Here is a 21,283-nt window from a genome sequence, read left to right on the forward strand (position 1 = left end):
AAAAGTCGCTGGGGGCCAGATCTGGAGAATACGGTGGGTGATGAAGCAATTCGAAGCCCAATTTATGAATGTTTGCCATCGTTCTCAATGACTTGTGGCACGGTGCGTTGTCTTGGTGGAACAACACTTTTTTCTTCTTCATATGGGGCCGTTTGCCGCGATTTCGACCTTCAAACCCTCCAATAACGCCATATAATAGTCACTGTTGATTGTTTTCCCTTCTCAAGATAATCTATAAAAATTATTCCATGCGCATCCCAAACAAAACAGAGGCCATTACTTTGCCAGCGGACTTTTGAGTCTTTCCACGCTTCGGAGACGGTTCACCGGTCGCTGTCCACTCAGCCGACTGTCGATTGGACTCTGGAGTGTTGTGATGGAGCCATGTTTCATCCATTGTCACATATCGACGGAAAAACTCGGGTGTATTACGAGTTAACAGCTGCAAACACCGCTCAGAATCATCAACACGTTGTTGTTTTTGGTCAAATGTGAGCTCGCGCGGCACCCATTTTGCACAGAGCTTCCGCATATCCAAACACGTTCCTTTGATATCTTTAAGGCCTCTGCTATCTCGATCAACTTCATTTTACGGTCATTCGCAATCATTTTGTGGATTTTTTTAATGTTTTCGTCGGTAACCATCTCTTTCGGGCGTCCACTGCGAAAGACGATATAGCGTGGGGTGTTTCCGTTTCGACTCTAACAGCGATCAAAAATCTAAATATAGACTCCATACATCAAAATAGCTAATTTTTCAATAGCATCTCTCTGAGAGTACATGTGTGTAAAAAGCCACAATCAATCAACGAGCGTGGGTGGCACTGAGGGAAAGCCTCTGACTTGAAAACGAAAGGTTCCGAGTTCAACGCTCAGTGCGGCCGATCATCATTTTTATTTTTTAAAAAATAACTATCGCTTTTATAACTACTAACTAACTTTTAGTCACTGGTTCGATTCCCCGAGTACACTATCGCGTAGTGGGACATTTGTTCACGAACGGGGACACTAACTCGATAAGAAAATAATATCGCCTATGAAAGTTTATCTTCCAGGGCGAAACTACTTCGATACCCTTTCGATAGAAAATGTTTGCAGGGATGTAACTTGTAACGTAATAAATACATGTACACTTACATTTAGCCAGTATTTGGCAGTGCGTAAATGAATATTATTTTCATGCTTGTTATAACCTGATTTTGGATAAAATTTACATACATTTCAGGCTTTCTTCTTCAACTCTTCTACTTGTTGGACCATTATCCTGTTCAATTTGGTTCTTCATTCAATTTGGAATTTGCATATGATTCTTTACATACACAAATGAATGAATGTTAGCTATACACATATACACATGCCCATGTATGTGTATGCAGCTTAATATGTTTTTATTTTACTTTTAAAATTAAATTATAAAAATGGTCATGTTTCACTAGAGCACAATACAATACCCAATCGTACTGACTGTCAACCAGCCAGCCTTTATGCCTCCTTATGGCCTGTTTGAAGGCAACAACTACTAATGGTCGGTCCATCATTATCATCACACATCATCACTCACCACTGCCCAAATGAACAGATAATACGAATTTGTGGATTTTCATACAAGACGGACAATCTCCATTCACTTCTCACACCTGAAAAATGTAAAAATATTTTGGGTATTATATGTGTTTATTGTGAAATTTTCAGTGCAAATATTGAGCAAATATTTATAGTTTTTTTTTTTGTGCTTTGTTTGATTTTTTGGAAGAATATTTATTATTGTGCACTGTTTCTACTAAGGGTCTGTGTGTGTTTTTTTTGTGTTATTAAAAAAAACAGCAAAGATTTTTTGATATTCATTTCCTTTTTAAATTTCTGTGTCTATACTTTCGTTTTCGGGACTATTGCATTGTAGGTATTGTTCTTTTCTACAAGAAACAAAAATCTCAAATTTTATTTGGGAGTTTTTTAAGAAAATTAAAACGGAAATCACAATACTGACCATAACAATGAAAACAAAGCCTATCCAAAGATTTTGTATTTTTCTTCAATTATTTTTTATTATTTATTTTTTTTATTGCAAGCCAAATAAAGATACATTTAGGTTACAATTTACTTTAAAATTTAGGTTATCAATGAATTAATTTTTTAAACAAATATAGTTTTTTTCTAATTAATTCTGTGATTAATAGTATAATTTTAGTGGCAAGCATAAATTTAATGACAAGCATTTTTGAACTTTTTTGAATTAAAATTTCATCATTTTAATGACATTTTTTCTTAATATTGTGCAATGGCATAATCGTTAATATCATGTAATTTTTTTTTCAGTGTACCAACCGTTGATTAAAAACGTGCATATGTCACTGTTCAATTGTTTAGAAAATAAAAAAATATATTGATTTTCCTAATTAGACAAAAAAACTTCTCCCAGACACATGACCTTAAGAGATAGTTGTAATAAAAATATTTTTTAGTTGATTTTTGTTTTATTGAATAAAGGTATTTGTTTACAAAATGTTGTACAAAATTTTGTTTAGACAATGCTTTTTTAAAAAAAATCAACGTCCGCCTCGATGTAAATTTATTTAAAAGTTCTGACTGTTTACTAGAAATTGCCTACAACCAAAAAAAAAATCTGATTCAATCACGAAATTAAATGATTCAATTAATTTTTAATTGAAATGTCTTCAATTACGGAAATGATAGTATCAATTAAAAAATTTATTGAAGGCCAATTAAAAAATTATTTGATCCAAATAAAAAATTATTGATACTATTAATGTTTGTTATTGATTTTTGTTTCAATTAAAAAATTTGTTGAATCAATTAAATTTTTCATTGAATATTTTTTAAAACTCAATTAAATTTTTAATTAAAAAAATTTTCGTGAATTTTTTTCTGTGTATATTTGATTAAATTACTCCAGTTGTCGCAGTCTTCCCCGTTGGAAATAAAGATTTTAGAATTGAATAGGAGGATATCACTATCCTGTTTACGAATCAAATTTCTCCTATTCAATTCTACCCGATTCACAATAAAAGATTATTGTGAATTACAAGCATTAGAAAAGGGTTATATTTCCTTTATGTTGATTACAAATGTTTATGGTTTCTTTAAAATAAAAGAGACTACGTGACGTTTCGCTCTCACTCTCAAAAACTGACACTCGCTGAACAAAAGTACAGAGGTTTTTTACACACGGCAAAATGAAGTAGAATATATTGCTATTGTTTTCAAGAGACAGTTTTAGAAATATTATATGTCATAATATATTTTAATAGAAAAAACCCCGTTCTTTAAATAGGTAATGAAAAAACTAAACAATTATAATTAATTGCTGAAAAAATCAAAAAAAAAACATTTCTCAATGTGGGTAAAGAGAGCAATCAAATGAACTCGCACACAAACACAATTTTTTGCTCTCCCTATCCAAGCTTTTAAACACCATTGTGGTGATATTCTCATTTTCTAGTTTCTTGGAGGTAGTTCTTGGCAGTTTCCAATTTTTGTTTTATTTAATATATCATTTTGCTAACTGGCATTTCCCTTTTCTTGCTTCCAGGTTTGGTTCCAAAATCGTCGAGCTAAATGGCGTAAAACCGAAAAATGTTGGGGTCACAGTACAAAAATGGCCGAGTATGGTCTCTATGGGGCAATGGTAAGACATTCACTACCTTTGCCAGAGACCATTATCAAATCGGCCAAGGAAGACGAATCCGTGGCTCCCTGGCTCTTGGGAATGCACAAAAAATCTCTAGAAGCAGCTGAAGTCCTTAAGTCTGATGATAGTGATCGTGAAACACCCACCTCCGATGATACAAATACCTCATACTCAGCTGGTAGTACACATAATTCGCCCATCTCCTCCTTTTCAATATCACGATTACTATTCGATAATAGTAATCCACATCACCATCATCCACATCATCACCATGGTAAACATAAAGGTCAAACGGGTCATCATGGATCGAGTAGTGGTGGTGGTGTGGCTCAATTATCCCATGATATTATGACAAATGCCCATCATACGGCTATGCAACATCATCCCTACAATCAACAGCAACATTTACATCATCTACAGCAATTGCATCAACAGCATCAGCAACACCAACAGCAGCAACAACAGCAACAACAACAGCAGCAGCAACATCAATTAATGATGGCTGAGGCAGCGGAATTACATCGACGTCGCCAAGAAGAATATCAACGTGAGCAACAACAACAGCAGCAGCAACAGCAAAGAGAACTATCACAACAACAACAGCAACAAAAAGCTTACGATGAAGATGATCTCATTACCGATCCCGATATCGATCCCGAAGATGATGATGACTGTGATAAGGAAGAGATTGATATTTGTGATGATCCCGAGGAGGATCAATTGAAGGATATTAAAATGATAAAACGTGAAGAGGTGGAAAATAGATGAAATTTATTTATAGATGTTCTCTTGTAAAGCACACTTGTCTTTTTATAAAACACAAAAACAAAACATTTGTGAACATTTTCAAAAAAAAAAAAAGTTGGGCTGGAACCCAACAAAAATTTTTTTTTTGGAATTTATGTCAACAAAGTAAAACTGAGATTAAAACAGAAAAAATCAAATGCGGAGCCCTATTCTTAATTTTGTATTAAAGAAAGTTTCCATTTAGTCTGAGGACACTCAGATTTAAAATATGAAACTCCATTCTAGTCGAATGACTTTGATGTAAATGCAAGCAAACTTTATTCAAAGAAAAAATCGGCTATCGATAATACCGTCTCAATGAAAATTGTGTATCCATGCATTTTTGTGGGCGGCATCAGTTTCGTCAAAACTGTCGGCCGGCCTTTATGGTGGCTAAATGTACACTGTCGATAATGACGTATCATAAAATAACCATATTGGCATTACCTCAAGTAACACATTCATGAGAACTCTGGCGCAGTGTTGCCGGTATTGGAGATATTTTTCGGGTGTATGGACAAAATTTTTGGTTTGGGGATTTGGTGGGGAATTTTCATAAATTTGGGGATTATTTTCGAAATAGGCTCAATAATGAAATTCTATATTAGACTGGTTTTCTATTAGTACTGAATACCCAAGCCTCGGCGAACTAAAAGAAAACAGGGCGCACGTTTATCCAGAACATGTCCCAATGACATGCAATACTGGCATATCCCAAAAAGGTGTAACACTGGAAGTGCTCAAAAATAGAAAATATTTACTACTTTCATTATTTATGACATTGAATACTGCAATGCAATGGTTAGAATGTCCGCTTTGCATACAAACGGTCATGGGTTCAATCCTAGTTTCGACCAAACATCAAAAAGTTTTTGCAACGGTGTATGATTTCATGTCAGTAATGCTGGTGATATTTGTGAGTTTTTGAGTGTTTCAAAGCTTCTTGTTTTCAACGTAATGTGAAACGCCGTTGGAACTCGGCTACAAAAAGGAGGCTTGTCATTGAGCTAAACATAGAATCGGACAGGACTCATTGATAAGAGAAAAGTTCAACACTTATGAAAATGGAAATAACGGACTCGGGCCTAAATGTTATCTCTTATCAGTTTTCATCACTGATTTGGACAATATATCCATTAAATATAGAAATGATGAAAATGGTTGGAACTCCCATTTTAAGTTCTCGAGCATTTGTAAGACAGGTCTCCCGGTGTTGTGTTTTCAAATATTGTTCTTTTTTGCTGCTCGCAAACTGGAATGACAAAAATTGTATTTGTTTTTTTTTTCAATTTTTAAATTGTTACTAATTTTCTACAGCAGAATCTATTTTTTTGTATAAAAACTTGTCATAAATTTATTTCTTTATTTATTTATTTTAAATTATGGATTTTCTTGCTCCCAAAACTTGTCCCCAAACTAAAGCGTGCTAGTTTGTTTGTTTGTTTTTTTTTTTTTTTTAATTTTTAAATTGTTACTTTTCTACAGCAGAGTCTATTTTTGTATAAAAACTTGTCAAAAATTTATTTAGGGATTTTTATAAGGAATTTTAATTTAAATTATGAATTTTATTGCTACCAAAACCTGTCCCCAAACTAAAGCGTCCTAGTTTGTTTTTTTTTCTTTTCTTTCTGCCTATCCAAGCTTTTAAACACCATTGAGGTGATATTCTCATTTACTAGTTTCTTGGAGTTAGTTGTTGGCAGTTTTATAAGGAATTTGTCCCCAAACTAAAGCGTCCTAGTTTGTTTTTTCTTTTTAATTTTAAATTGTAATTGTCTACAGCACAGCCTATTTTTTGTATAAAAACTTGTCAAAAATTTATTTAGGGATTTTTATAAGGTTAGGTTAGGTTAAAGTGGCAGCCCGATTAAGATTCAGGCTCACTTAGACTATTCAGTCCATTGTGATACCACATTAACTAAAAGTACCTATTACATATGGGCACTTCTAGTTTTAACCGCTTAACCATCTTGATTATTTTTCTTTGTTGAACCAACTAGATTGTTCCAAAAACATTAGCAGACTGCTTAAGTTAACGTTTTCCAGATCCGCCAATAATCTGAAGCTATATGCTCCTAAAAGTTGCTTGCGCTTTACACAAAATTCAGGACACTCACACAAGAGGTGTTTAATTGATTCCTTTTCCTCCGCATCATGACAGCTCATACAATAGTCATTATACTTCGCGCCTATAGTTTTTGCAAAATTGCCTATCAAGCAGCGACCCGTTATAGCAGATATCAGGAATGATATCTGACGTCTCGAGAACACTAGAGGTTTAAGTTTAAATGGGGCCATATTTGCTTGGTGTCGTTACAGCCCTTGCAATTCTCCCATCGAACATTTGCCATCATAACAGCCTTCTCACGCAGCATGAGCTTGCAGGTAGCCAGGGGCATACCAACAGATTCTAGTTCCCCTGGAATATGTAAGGTAGTCCCTAGCCTTGCCAACTCATCCGCTTCGCAGTTCCCCGGTATGTTCCTATGGCCAGGCACCCATATTAGGTGAATATTGTACTGCTCAGCCATCTCATTGAGAGATTTGCGGCAGTCGATGCGATTTTTATAAGGAATTTTAATTTAAATTATGAATTTTATTGCTACCAAAACCTGTCCCCAAACTAAAGCGTCCTAGTTTGGGGACAAGACCCAGATATTGGCAACACTGCATCTTACAGAAATAAATGAAACCTTTAAAATCAAGCGGTACACAGATCACAATATGGTTTTCGTTAAAAATTCTCCATATAGCACAACGAAATAAATTCTATAAATGAAATCTCAATAAAAAGTTTTACAAACTAATCCATGTATATAGAATTTTAGGAGAACAATCTTAAAAGAATATTAGTTAAACAAACCAAAAGCCGCACAAAATAACCAATAATTATTACATAACTATATAATAAATGTTTATATTATTTATAAGTACATATATGTTCAGCCCATTGTGATTTTAGTTTGTTAATTAATTAATTTTTCAATTCGTCAACAACAACAATCAAACAATTCATTTGTACAAACATTCAATGTCACAAGATGACGACCACAATTAAACCAGTGCATTTAATCCCATACAATTTTTGTGTGTATATTTCCCTATATATACATATATACCAATGTATGTATGTACGTATATGTAGTATTTAAACACAAATTAATTAAGTAGTGTATTATAATTTACCAATAAATCAAATGATATTAATTGAATTTAAACTCTCTTTCACTTTTGGCATATACATATATTTTCAATACACAAGTAGATTTTCACACATAAATTCCATGTACGTATATCACGACCATAGACCATAAGAGAATTATTTAATTATTATTAAAAAAAAAATAAATATATTGCTAAACAACATAGTAATATTAAAGAAAACAGAAAAAAAAACAAACTAAAATGAAGGGGTTAAAGAGAGTATAATGTAATTTGTTTAATGTAGCTTTAAATATCTAAGAATCTCGTTTAGTCTATAAGTGTTTATACATATATGTATGGATATTGATTGTGTAATATAATATATTCGAATGTAATTATATATAAATTAATTATAATACATAAATCTCTCTATATATACATATACAATCTAGTAAAAAATTAAAAACAAAAGTGAAAAAAACGATCTAAAAAATATATATACACATATGATATATGGCAATTGTAAAACTTTGTTTTTCTTTATAAGCGCAGCTCTATAGATAGAGGCAAAAAGTTTCTTAACTTTTATGGAGTTTTTCGTAAGTTTTATATTCGTATTTTTTACGAAAAGCTTTCGAACACTTTTTGAAAAAAAAATTAGATAATTTTCTGCAACAATTAAATTTTGCCACAAGATTCTTAAAAACAAAACCTTTTTTTGGAGGTTGGAGAGAGTTTTAAAGAGAACATTTTAAGTAAGAAAATTGTGGGAAAATTTGTATTTTTCTTTTTATACCCTCCACCATAGGATGGGAAATATACTAACTTTATCATTCCTTGTGTACCACATCGGTAGATGTCGAGTCGGTAGAAATTTGGTACACACAATAAAATAATTCTTGGATTCAATCACGAAATTAATTGATCCAATTAATTATTAATTAATAAATTAATTATATCATTCCGTTTGTAACACATCGAAATATTGTTCTAAGACCCCATAAAGTGCATAACATATATTCTGGGTCGTGGTGAAATTCTGAGTCGATCTGAGCATGTCCGTCCGTCTGTTGAAATCACGCTAACTTCCGAACGAAACAGGCTATCGACTTGAAACTTGGCACAAGTAGTTGTTATTGATGTAGGGCAGATGGTATTGCAAATGGGCCATATTGGACCACTTTAAGTATAGCCCCCATATAAACCGACCCCCAGATTTGGCTTGCAGACCCTCTTAGTGAAGCATATTTCATCCGATACGATTTAAATTTGGTACGTGGTGTTAGTATAGGGTCTCTAACAACCATGCAAAAATTGGTCCACATCGGTCCATAATTATATATAGCCTCCATATAAACCGATCCCCAGATTGGGCTTGCAGAGACTCTAAGAGAAGCAAATTTTATTTGATTCGGCTGAAATTTGGTACATGGTGTTAGTATAGGGTATCTAACAACCAATCAAAAATTGGTCGACATCGGTCTATAATTGTATATAGCCGATCCCCAAAAATAATCTACCAAAATTTTATATCTATACAAAATTTTGTCATGATTTTTTTTCTATAGAAAATTTTGTCAAAATTTTATTGATATAGAAAATTTTGTTAATATAGAAAATTATGTAAATTTGTTTTTTTTTTGTTTAATATATACCCCGTATGAACTAACTTACAATTGAGAAGACGGTGTTAAGGAGTTTTATGATACGTTAGGAGCCACCGTGGTGCAATGGTTAGCATGCCTGCCTTGCATACACAAGGTCGTGGATTCGATTCCTGCTTCGACCGAACACAAAAAGGTTTTTCAGCGGTGGATTCTCCCACCTCAGTAATGCTGGTGACATTTCTGAGGTTTTCAAAGCTTCTCTAAGTGATTTCACTGCAATGTGGAACGCCGTTCGGACTCGGCTATAAAAAGGAGGTCCCTTGTCATTGAGCGTAACATGGAATCGGGCAGCACTCAGTGATAAGAGAGAAGTTCACCAATGTAGTATCACAATGGACTGAATAGTCTAGGTTAGGTTAGGTTAGGTGGCAGCCCGATGTATCAGGCTCACTTAGACTATTCAGTCCATTGTGAACCACATTGGTGAACTTCTCTCTTATCACTGAGTGCTGCCTGACTGAATAGTCTAAGTGAGCCTGATACATCGGACTGCCACCTAACCTAACCTAAGATACGTTGCCATCGGCAAGTGTTACCGCTACCCATGCTAAAAAAAGCATGCCCGGTTCCAAGGATTTTGTCTTTACTTTAAAATTTTTGGTATTGATTCCGAGCCAAAGAAGCGGAGAATACAAGTAAGACACAATTCTCTTTTAAATTTGGGTTTTGTGTACTTGCTTCTAGGAAGCAAATTATAGTCCTTTAAAAACGAGTTAACGACAACTTTATTTTCCAAATTAAGACTCGACTTCCAGTAGAAATTATGCTATGTTTCAAGTAACAGGTTGGCTGATAAGTCCCCGGTCTAACAAAGAAAAACAAATTTTTTTGTCAAAATTCGTTTTTATTATTCAACATAGTTCCCTTCATGAGCGATACAACGATTATAACGACCTTCCAATTTTTTAATACTATTTTGGTAGTACTCCTTCGGTTTTGCCTCGAAATAGGCCTCAGTTTCGGCGATCACCTCTTCATTGCAGCCAAATTTTTCCCTGCGAGCATCCTTTTGAGGTCTGAGAACAAGAAAAAGTCGCTGGGGCCAGATCTGGAGAATACGGTGGGTGGGGAAGCAATTCGAAGCCCACTTCATGAATTTTTGCCATCGTTCTCATGACTTGTGGCACGGTGCGTTGTCTTGGTAGAACAACACTTTTTTCTTCTTCATATGGGGCCGTTTTGCCGCGATTTCGACCATCAAACGCTCTAATAACGCCATATAATGGTCACTATTGATGGTTTTTCCCTTCTCAAGATAATCTATAAAAATTATTCCATGCGCATCCCAAAAAAAAACAGAGGTCATTACTTTGCCAGCGGACTTTTGAGTCTTTCCACGCTTCGGAGACGGTTCACCGGTCGCTGTCCACTGAGTCGACTGTCGATTGGACTCAGAAGTGTACACTGTTAGAAAAATATGTTTTTCATATGTTCCGATATAAACAAAATGTGTTTCGGGCAAAATTTTAAAACACAATATATTTAAGTGCAAACATGTGATGTTCCTAAACTAACACTAAATGTTTGGGACATCTATGTTAATATGTTAGAATAAATTATGTTTGGGGCATGAATGTTCATAAAAATCATATGTGTGAATGCAAACATATATAAATTTACAAATTTCGACTAAACATACATATGTTGTGATATTTTATTCAAAGCGATAGAGAGAGTATAGAGAAAGAAATAGAGATGGAAACCGAGAGAGTTGACGAAAGATATCAACATTACAAAGCGAAAGAATCAAAAGAGAAAAATTTCTGTGAAACCGCTTGTATGTTGTTTCGGAAAACTGTTTTTTGATAAGGCCAAAAATTTGATATGCTTAAGTCTAAATATTATTTAATTTGAATAAAGAGAATAGACATTCGGAACCAAGAGAATAGACATTTGAAAACCAACCAGCATATGTTTTCGCCTGAGAGCATCATTTTATGTATGTGTGGACATGTGTTTTGTTTATCATTTTGGCACCGTAGGCACAATTTTTTTCTTGGTTCGATAAAAGAAATCAGGGGTCTTCATAAAAATAACGAAAGGGTACTATACTCTTTTTAGAGTTGGGACAGTAAAATGAAATAAGGAGGAAATAGTGAAAAATTACACAGTAAAATCTATAAAAACAAAGTTTAGTTCCTCTTTATTAATAAGTAGTCCACGAGGAGTTGACGGACACCTTCAAATATAAAAGCGGGCATTAAGTTCGAGTTTTGCAGCTAAAACAATTGAAAAAGTTTATTTTCTTTAAAATAAATTATTAAAGAAAAATAAGAGGCATTTTAGAGCGATGGTGTTCAATGCTAGTAAAAAACTGTTCACGCCTAAATAAATTTATGTTTATATTATAAAATTATTTATGTATGTTTATACTCGACTCCACGTTCTTCTTTTGTTAGTTTTTGAATTCTTTCCAAATTTTAAAGTTTTGTACCAAAAACAGTTTTTTGTTACAAAATTGTTATTTTTGCAATAAAAAATAATATTTTATCCAAAAATCAGTCACTTACGTTTATATCAAGCACTGTTACTGACTATAAATCTTTAATAACCCACATTTCAAAGTTTCATTATAAAAATTTAATATAGTATAAATATAAATGTGTAAATTAAAAAAAAAAGTGTTCGGTCGGAGCAGGGATTGAACCCACGACCCTTTGCATGCAAGGCAGACATGCTAACCACTGCTCCACGTGGCAAACAAATGTATGTTTCTGTTAAATAATGTTATGTTTGCATGGGCTCGTGGGCGCTGCAAACTATGCTATATAAATGTAACTTATAACGATAATTATCTACTGGTGACTATAACAGCTACGTAGCCCAGTGGATAGTGTGTGTGTATGGTCCTCGGTTCGATTCTCCGTGCAGGCGAAAGGTAAAATTTAAAAAAATTATAAAAGTGAATAATTTCTTCAACATTATTTGTATTACAGAAAAAGGTGCCAAGAACTAAAATATTTCGTGGAAGTGAAAATTGCGAGTATGTTAGGGTATGAGCACAATCATCTTTGGGAAAAATTCTTCCAAGCATATAATATTTTTGGGCTCAAAATGCTTCCAAACATATAATATGTTCACATAAAACAAACATATTAATGTTTCGGCAGTATCCAATAATATATGTGCTTCCTGCAAAATATGTTTGGAACATATGTTAAAGAAGCGATTTTTGTTGAGGGTGTAGTGATGGAGCCATGTTTCATCCATTGTCACATATCGACGGAAAAACTCGGGTGTATTACGAGGTAACAGCTGCAAACACCGCTCAGAATCATCAACACGTTGTTGTTTTTGGTCAAATGTGAGCTCGCGCGGCACCCATTTTGCAGAGAGCTTCCGCATATCCAAATATTGATGAATGATATGACCAACACGGTCCTTTGATATCTTTAAGGCCTCTGCTATCTCGATCAACTTCATTTTACGGTCATTCAAAATCCAAGTTTTTGCTTCCACCGTATTTTTTCCCTTCAGAAGCATTTTATCAAAACACGAAATTCCTTTTTTTCCATTTTTTTCACAATAACAAAAGTTGCTTCACAAAAGACGCTCTATCTCACAAACTAATTGACGTACAGACGTCAAATTTTGACACGAATCAGTTGTAGGTTGGTACTATATAAAAAAAATGTATGCAATTAATACTAGCGATGCCATCTATGTGTCAGACCGGGGACTTATCAGCCAACCTGTTAAAAAAGTCTTTAAAATAAAGTTTTGGAAACATGTCCTATATTTGAACGATTTTTTGCTTTGTAGTCAAGATGCAAAAATACAACAAATTTAAAGACAATTTCATTAAATGTAAAGAATTTTTCTGAATTATTAAAGTCAAGTTGACCTTAGCCCAAAAACTTCTTTCTTTCATGTTATGATACCCATTTGTAAGTGAATTCACTTAATTATAAGGACAATACGAATTCATTAAAAAATTTATCGGCTTTTGGACAAGGAAAAAACTTTTTATTAGAGAAATGCGTCTTCTAGGCTAAGCAAAATTTGCATTCGTATTTTAAAGACACGAAATCTATAAAACCAAGGTGAAAACGTAAATTATTGCTATTTATTTCTTTGGTTTACATGCCAACAACGCAGTTTTTCCATGTATTTTTAAGGGAAACAACACGTTAAAAACGATAACAACGTTTGGGTGAAAAATACTGACACCCCACGAAATTTTCGCTAACTATTGCACTAAGCGGCATCTGTATTATTTTTAGGGAAACTAAATACTCCCTAAAGGTATGCTTTAAACAATTTTCAAATAAGCCGTAACTACATATGGGCTGTTATAGTCAAGATATGAATCCATTGTTGGTTAATGCCATCTACAACAATTTTCTTTTGCATGTTGATAACAGTGTTTTCATGCAATGTTTTAAAAACGTAATAAGAAAAGAATGTCTTCTTAAGTATGGTAGTATGCACGTCTAATGGTTAATGGTGGGTATTAAGTTCGAGTTTAGCCGCTAAAGGCCGGTACTCTGTTTGTTGGTGCGAAAAAAGTTCCCCTAAATCATTGTTTCGCGTTGAAAAATGATAGTGTTGACAATATATTTTGAGGGAAAAAACAGCCATTTTGGGACTTTTTTGCGTTTATTTCGTCGAAATGTATTGACAACATCGCAGACTGTCACGAAATGATTACATATACATACGCAACTAGTTGCTCGATTTACACACACACGCATACAAAATAAATAATTTGAAAAAGAAGAAGCAGGCGAAGTTATTTTACAAATATCTATGGAATTAAAAAACTAATTTTACAGTGCTGCATTTTATTTTTTGGAACATAGCAGTTAATTCTTGTGATTCCATTCATTGCTACCTCGGTACTATACATGTTGCTTGAAGTGCTAATGCTTGTTTGGAACATCAATTGCTGTGCCTCCTTTTGTTTAAATTATGTTTTGTGTTTATTATCCCGATGCCCAGTACAAATGAAACGATTGTAAAATATAATTCACCAAATAAAGCTTTTATTTTGTTAACATTTGTGTTTAAATTTCATATTATATAAATTATTTATATTCTACCATATAGTAGGGAGCGGTAGATGTTGGTTGCTAGTTTATTATGGAAATACAATTCCATGTTAGTTTTATCAATCATCAGATTACATTTTTAAATAATAATCAGATCCATTTTTGTGTTATAAATTCACAAAAATCAGTTTAATAAATAAATTATTTCTTAATTCACATTGCAAATGGCGCCATGTTATGAAAATACTGAACACGCGAGTTACGTCAGTTTTTCAACTCGAAAAAAACAAAGTACCACAAATGGAAAAAAATTCGCTAGTTTTTCGCATGTTTTGGTTTTGTATGGAGTTTCAACGCGAAAACCGAACAGAGTACCGGCCTTAAAGTGAAAAATAAATCAGCAAAAAAGGCATGAAAACTAAATCAGCAAAAAAAGGCATGTATAATACATATTTGTTACAAATTTTATTATAACTTGATGGGGAATAGCCCAAAGCAAATTTTCACAAAATTTGTATTCCTTAAAATGGATTATTAAAGAGAAGTAATCGTGAAAAAGTGAAGATTTTAGCGGATAAACTCGAACTTAATACCCACCTTAAGTTCGAGTTAAGCCGCTAATGCATTGCTATATTTGTTAACGAATTTGTTATTATCCATCATTTACATTTTGCTCCCAAGCAAAGGAAGTTTTTTCAAAACTGCATACCGGACTTAAGGTAGGTACTACGTTCGGTTTCCGCAGCGAAATCCCATACAAAACCAAAAATGCGAAAAACTACCGAAATATTTTTTCATTTGTGGTACTTTGTTTTTTTCGAGTTGAAAAACTGACTTAAAGCGCACAGTCCCTAATTAGATCGTGTTAAATCCTTCCATATGTTGAGATTAGTTAGTTTCAAAACATGGCGCCATTTGCAATGTGAAATAAGAAATAATTTATTTATTCAAATGATTTGTGTGAAATTACAACACAAATGTGGTTCGCATTGTTATTTAAAAATGCAATAAGATCGATTGACAAAATAAAAATAACTTGGAGTGGTGTTTTCGTAATAAAGCCACCATCTAGCGGCTCCCTACTACATGATAGAATAGAAATAATGTACATAACATGAAATTTATACAAAAGTGTTAACAAAATAAAGTTCTATTTAGTGAATTTCATTTTACAATCGTTTCTTTTTACTGGGTATTGGGATAATAAACACAAATGCTGGCGGTGCATTGTAATTATAAAGAAGGCAGTGCGATTGATATTGCAGTACTATGGTAGCTACGAATGGAATCACAAGAATAAATTGCTATGTTCCAAAAATAAAGTGCAAAAATTAATTATGCATATATGTTGCATTTTATCGATTCAAAACACTGGTTGAATTTTATAACGTGACTGAAATAGTTATAAAATTATACATTGGGAGAGTATAACAAGAAACATTCTTCAGTAAACCAGCCACTTTGCATCTCAATGTATTAATTTCAGTCAACGAAGAGTTCCTGGTATAGAACACTAACATCCCTTTGTGACGAATTATCTTGCGAAATATAAGTCGGGAACAGTGACTTTTGCTTAGGAACTGCCCTTGAACGTGACTTATAGGCTTATGTTGATTGAACAAAAAGTTGCACTTTGACTATAGCTATTGTATGGTGTACGTGTTTTAACTGGTCACCCCATGATGTTGTTCCCCCCGAGGTAACAACATTGGCAAATGAAATGGCGTTATTATCCTTTGTGGGAACCGTGGTGGTGACCATTGGATTTGAAATTGCTAGTGAGGCGGCAACAGCATGGGCATAAGTACACTCTTGTCCGCTGGTATTGCAATGCGATTGTGTAGATATTGTGGACACCAACGAATTAAGTTTGTTGATGAATGAGTCCATTGCTGCGCATGATGTAAAAGTTAGCATAACACCGGAATTATATTTTTGTTAGATGGGCGTTACAAATTGACGGTATCCATTTGGAAAAGCTGAAGAAGGCGACAATGTACCACATGTCGTTAAAGCTGTTGCCGAATGTGGTAAGACACCAGGAGTAGAGCGGCTGGCGTTTTATTCTTAACAATTATAAGTGTCCAGTGCTGTCTGAGGTTTGGTTGCAAAACAATTTAAAAACTGGTAGAAAAAACTTTACGAAACAATTATCATGAATGCGTGTTTGTAAACAATCTAATCAGCTGCTGCGTATACATATGTAATAATTTTATGACGTTTGGCGATGTTGTCAATTAAATTTCGGAGAAATAAACGCGAAATATTTCCAAAAAGGCTGTTTTCTTCCTTCGAAATCTATTGTCAACACTCTCATTTTTCAACGCGAAAGAATGATTTAGGGACTTTTTTTCGTGCCAATAAACATAGTACCTACCTTTAAATTGAAAAAGTTTATTTTCTTTAAAATAGAGTATTAAAACGAAGTACCCGTGAAAAAAGGCGCACTATTGCCACTGGCCTTGATGAAAAGTTAGCGGCATCGGGCTGTATGATTGATTAAATTCCATTGGTCGTTATAATTGATTCTTTATTTTTCCTCCAGACTATAAGTTTTCCGGACGGAATGTCTGGAAAAAATTTAAAGTCTGGAGGACGCATTAGCGGAAATTACTGATGCAGGCCAATAAGACAGTTTTGCCATTCATTTCTATCGTAGAGTATATAAAAAAATCGATAACATAGTCTCAACGAAGACTTCGCTAGAAAAAATGTGCTTATGGCCGGTATGCACCTCTAGCGAAATTTTCGGTAGCAAAAATTTATTTAAGTCTACAACAAAAAAACAGGGCTGTGTACACAAATTTTAAACCAGCCAATCGCTTTTAAAAATTGTTAATATATGTTCCAAATAGTCCTTAAATAAATTGTTTATTATTTACAGACCTTTTAAAACTTTTACGCACACAATGATTGTAATAAATTAAAAGTTTGCTTCCAAAATATGCTTTGACAACCCTGTTATTTTCATTAGAGGTGCGTACCAGCTTACGAAATTGAACGCTACCGAAAATTTCGTTAGCATAAATAGCAATGCATTTCTTATGGGAATGAAATTTTTCGCTAGAGGTGCATACCGGCCTTTATAGGCATATATATAATATATAATACATATATGCATTTGTAATGGGTAGCTGAAATTATAATTGATAATTTTCTAGCACTGAACCCATAACTAACTCCACGTTAATGCAACGTTCATTGACTAATTACACATATATTTTGACGTTTGCTAATGTCTTTTGCGAAACTTTACATAACTGACAGCCATACATAACCTCGAAATTTTGACAGCCAATTTTTGTTCACGAAAAAGTAAGTTTCAGTCGGCTGTGTATTTTTTATTTTAAATATAAAACCAATTATTTTTTCGTGTTTCTCCTAACTAAAGGTAGTCCGCATACAACAATTATGGCCGAAGAAAAAGCTGCATCGGGTTTGGGAAAAATCTTCAACGGCAATACCGTTGCTGGTCGTGCTAATGTAAGGTTGAAACCCCCTGTTATGAAACACCATTAATTTGCTGAATTATGTTTGTTACTCTTTCAGGTTGGTAAGGCTACTTATGCCGTTATTGGTTTAATCATTGCTTACAACATGATGAAACCCAAGAAGAAGTAAACGTCCTTTCGTTTTATAATGCTCGTTTCTACAATGGGGCATCCTCAGTTCCAAGGAAGCTGCTTTAAGTTGTCTGATTGTTGTTGTATTTCAAGATTTCCTGTTTGGAGTGTTTCATGGATTTTATTAAAAAATACTAAGTTCTGTGAACAATGAAAAACAAAACATTCTATGTGTATTTAAGTGAACTACCAGTTATTGGAAATAAATAGGAGTGAATATGAATTCAAAGATAATGTAGTATGGGTCATGGACCATAAACGATTCAAATCAATGAACATTGTATATGGCTCCTTTTTATTTAAAATAATAATTGTCAAGCCGTATTTAATTTCTTTTCTTTCTTCTTTTGAAAAATAATATAAAATTTTGCACAATGATTTAATTATAAATTCAAATAGATTGATACGGCAATTCTCGTTCTCCAAAAATTCAGGTAATTGTATGCCCAAATGAGTGCAATGTATGCACTCGGCATATAAGAAAAGTTATTGTGAATTGACTTGAGACGTTTGTAGCTTCTTGGTCTATGGAAACGACTGAAAATCATTTGAAATGGGAAGCTTAAAATGTTTTTTGTAATTATGGCATATTTAGGAAGGTATTTTCGAGGTATCAGTTTTCAAAAGGCCGGTATTAAGATCGCGCTGACGGTGGGTATCAAGTTCGAGTTTAGCCGAACTTAAAATCTAAAACAAGTATATATAGCCGTAAGTTCGGCCAAGCCGAATCTTCTGTACCCTCCACCATGGATAGCGTAGAAACTTTTACGAAAGACTGTCATCCACAATCGAATTACTTGGGTTGTGGTATCTTAAATCGTTTTCTAAATTGTGAGTTAGTCCATACGTGGTATATATTAGACAAAAAAGGTATGTGTAGGTAAGTCTACAAATAATTACGAATCGATATGGACTCTTGCACGGTACGTAGGGAGCCAGAATTGAAATATGGGGATCGCTTACATGGGGGCTATATACAATTATGAACTTGATATGGACCAATTTTTGTGTGATTGGGGATCGATTTATCTGAGGGCTATATATAACTATAGACAGGTATGGACCTAGTTGGGCATGGTTGTTAACGGCCATATACTAGCACAATGTACCAAATTTTAACTGAGGCGGATGAAATTTGCTCCTCCACGAGGCTCCAAAACCAAATCTCGGGATCGGGACTGATATGGACCACTTTTGGCATGGTTGTTAAATATCATATACTAACACCACGAACAAAATTTCAACCCGATCGGATGAATTTTGCTTCTTCAAAAAGGCACTGGAGGTCAAATTTGGGGATCGGTTTATATGGGGGTTATATATAATTATGGACTGATATGAACCAATTCCGGCAAAGTTGTTAATACCATATACTAACATCACGTACAAAATTTCAACCGAATCGGAGGAATTTTGCTCTTCCAAGGGGCTCCGGAGGTCAAATCTGGGGATCGGTTTATATGGGGGCTATATATAATTAAGGACCGATTTCGACCAATTTTTGCATGGGTGTTTTTGCACCACGTACCAAATATCAACTGAATCAGATGAATTTTGGTCTTCCAAGAGTCTCCGGAGGTCAAATCTGGTGATCGGTTTATATGGGGGCTATATATAATTATGGACCGATGTGGACCAATTTTTGCACGGTTGTTAGAGACCATATACTATGTACCAAATTTCAGCCGGATCGGATGAAATTTGCTTCTCTTAGAGGGTCTGCAAGCTAAATTTGGGGTCCGTTTATATGGGGGCTATACGTAAAAGTGGACCGATATGGCCCATTTACAATACCATCCGACCTACACCAATAACAACTACTTGTGCCAAGTTTCAAGTCGATAGCTTGTTTCGTTCGGAAGTTAGCGTGATTTCAACAGACGGACGGACGGACATGCTCAGATCGACTCAGAATTTCACCACGACCCAGAATATATATACTTTATGGGGTCTTAGAGCAATATTTCGATGTGTTACAAACGGAATGACAAAGTTAATATACCCCCATCCTATGGTGGAGGGTATAATAATTAAAAACAGTATAAATGTATGTTATACGTCTTTGAAGGAGAAAGTAATCGTGAACAGTATATAAGGCCGTAAGTTCGGCCAGGTCGAATCTTATGTACCCTCCACCATGGATTGCGTGGGAACTTCTACTAAAGACTGTCATCCACATTCGAATTTCTTGGGTTGTGGCAATACTTACCGATGGCAAGTTATCTCAAAAGTTCTTAACATCGTCGTCTAAATTGTAAGTTAGTCCATACATGTTATATATTAGACAAAAAATGCAAATTAAATGCGTATATAATTCAGTTCTTGGCCGGTATATATGTAGGGAAGTCTACAAATAACTACGAACCAATATGAACTTTTGCGCGGTAAGTAGAGAGCCAGAATTGAAATATGGTGGTCGCCTTAAATGGGGCCATATACAATTATTAACCGATATGGACCAATTTTTATGTAATTGGGGATTGGTTTATCTGAGACTAATTTTTGCATGGTTGTTAGACACCATATACTAACACCACGTACCATCTTTTAGCCAGATACGATGAATTTTGCTCCTCCAAGAAGCTCCAGAGTTCAACCTTGGGGATCGGTTTATATGGGGGATATACATAATTCGATGTCTCCATTCCACAGTGAATTTTACAGGAAACAAGTTCAAAGTTTCGATGTGTTACAAACGGAATGACAAAGTTAATCAGAAGTCAAATTTGGGATAGGTTTAAATGGGGGCTATATATAATTATGAACCGATATGGACAATGGATGGATTTTTACACGGTTGTTAGAGGGGATATGCATACGTGATGTTACGTAACAAATTTCAACCCGATCGGATGAAATTTTTTCTTCCAAGAGGCTATATATTATAATGGACCGATATGAACAAACTGTTGCATGGTTTTTAGAAGTTATATACTAACATCACGTAACAAATTTCAACCGGATCGGATGAGATTATCTCTTCGTGGAATCTTCACAAGACCAATTTTTCAGGATTGTTCGAGGACAGTTCCTGAAACCACTTATCGAATTTCAACCAAATCGGAATGAAATTAAATAAAACAATCCGTTTATAGGGGGACTATCTCCAAAAACGGACTCAGACAGGAGGCCCAATCAAATTTGGCAATTGGTTTATATGGGGACTATGCTTATAACTGGCCCGACATGACCCATTTGTAATGCCATCCAACCTACATCAATGCCAAGCCGATAGTATGATTCGTTTGGAAGTTCCCATGTTCACATAGACCAAAAATATACCTCTCAAACATGAAAAGCGGACACCTCCCAAAAGTGGACAGTTTTCGTGGAAAGTTTTCGTTTGCTACATTATCACAGTAAAAAATAACTTCTCCTATAGACACTTCTCAAATGTGGACAAAATTAAGGCGACCGTGGGTG

The 21,283-nt window shown here is 34.3% G+C and overlaps 2 protein-coding genes across 2 annotated transcripts in view; both read left to right on the plus strand.

Moving 5' to 3' along the window:
• The window catches only part of Vsx1 (Visual system homeobox 1), a 65,066-nt gene extending 57,225 nt beyond the window's left edge, over positions 1–7,841 (plus strand). The window contains exon 3 of the mRNA XM_075302112.1: positions 3,551–7,841. Coding sequence (XP_075158227.1) covers positions 3,551–4,417 — 867 coding nt within the window. The 3' untranslated portion in view covers positions 4,418–7,841. The remainder of the gene's footprint in view (positions 1–3,550) is intronic.
• Positions 7,842–17,426: 9,585 nt separating this feature from the next.
• Positions 17,427–18,023, plus strand: Neb-cGP (ATP synthase membrane subunit K, mitochondrial). The gene is made up of 3 exons (XM_075300554.1): positions 17,427–17,552; positions 17,629–17,720; positions 17,787–18,023. Exons 2-3 carry the CDS (start codon positions 17,649–17,651, stop codon positions 17,856–17,858), a joined length of 144 nt encoding a protein of 47 aa, XP_075156669.1. The 5' UTR covers positions 17,427–17,552; positions 17,629–17,648; the 3' UTR covers positions 17,859–18,023.
• The last annotated feature ends 3,260 nt before the right edge of the window (positions 18,024–21,283 follow it).

Source organism: Haematobia irritans, chromosome 3 (genome assembly GCF_050003625.1).
Source record: "Haematobia irritans isolate KBUSLIRL chromosome 3, ASM5000362v1, whole genome shotgun sequence".
NCBI lineage: Eukaryota > Metazoa > Arthropoda > Insecta > Diptera > Muscidae > Haematobia > Haematobia irritans.

Bases quoted from the DNA above. Each gene is read 5' to 3' on its own strand.
- Neb-cGP (XM_075300554.1), top strand. From the start codon at position 17,649: ATGGCCGAAGAAAAAGCTGCATCGGGTTTGGGAAAAATCTTCAACGGC. The intron at 17,721-17,786 runs GTAAGGTTGAAA...TTACTCTTTCAG, and splicing joins CCGTTGCTGGTCGTGCTAAT to GTTGGTAAGGCTACTTATGC.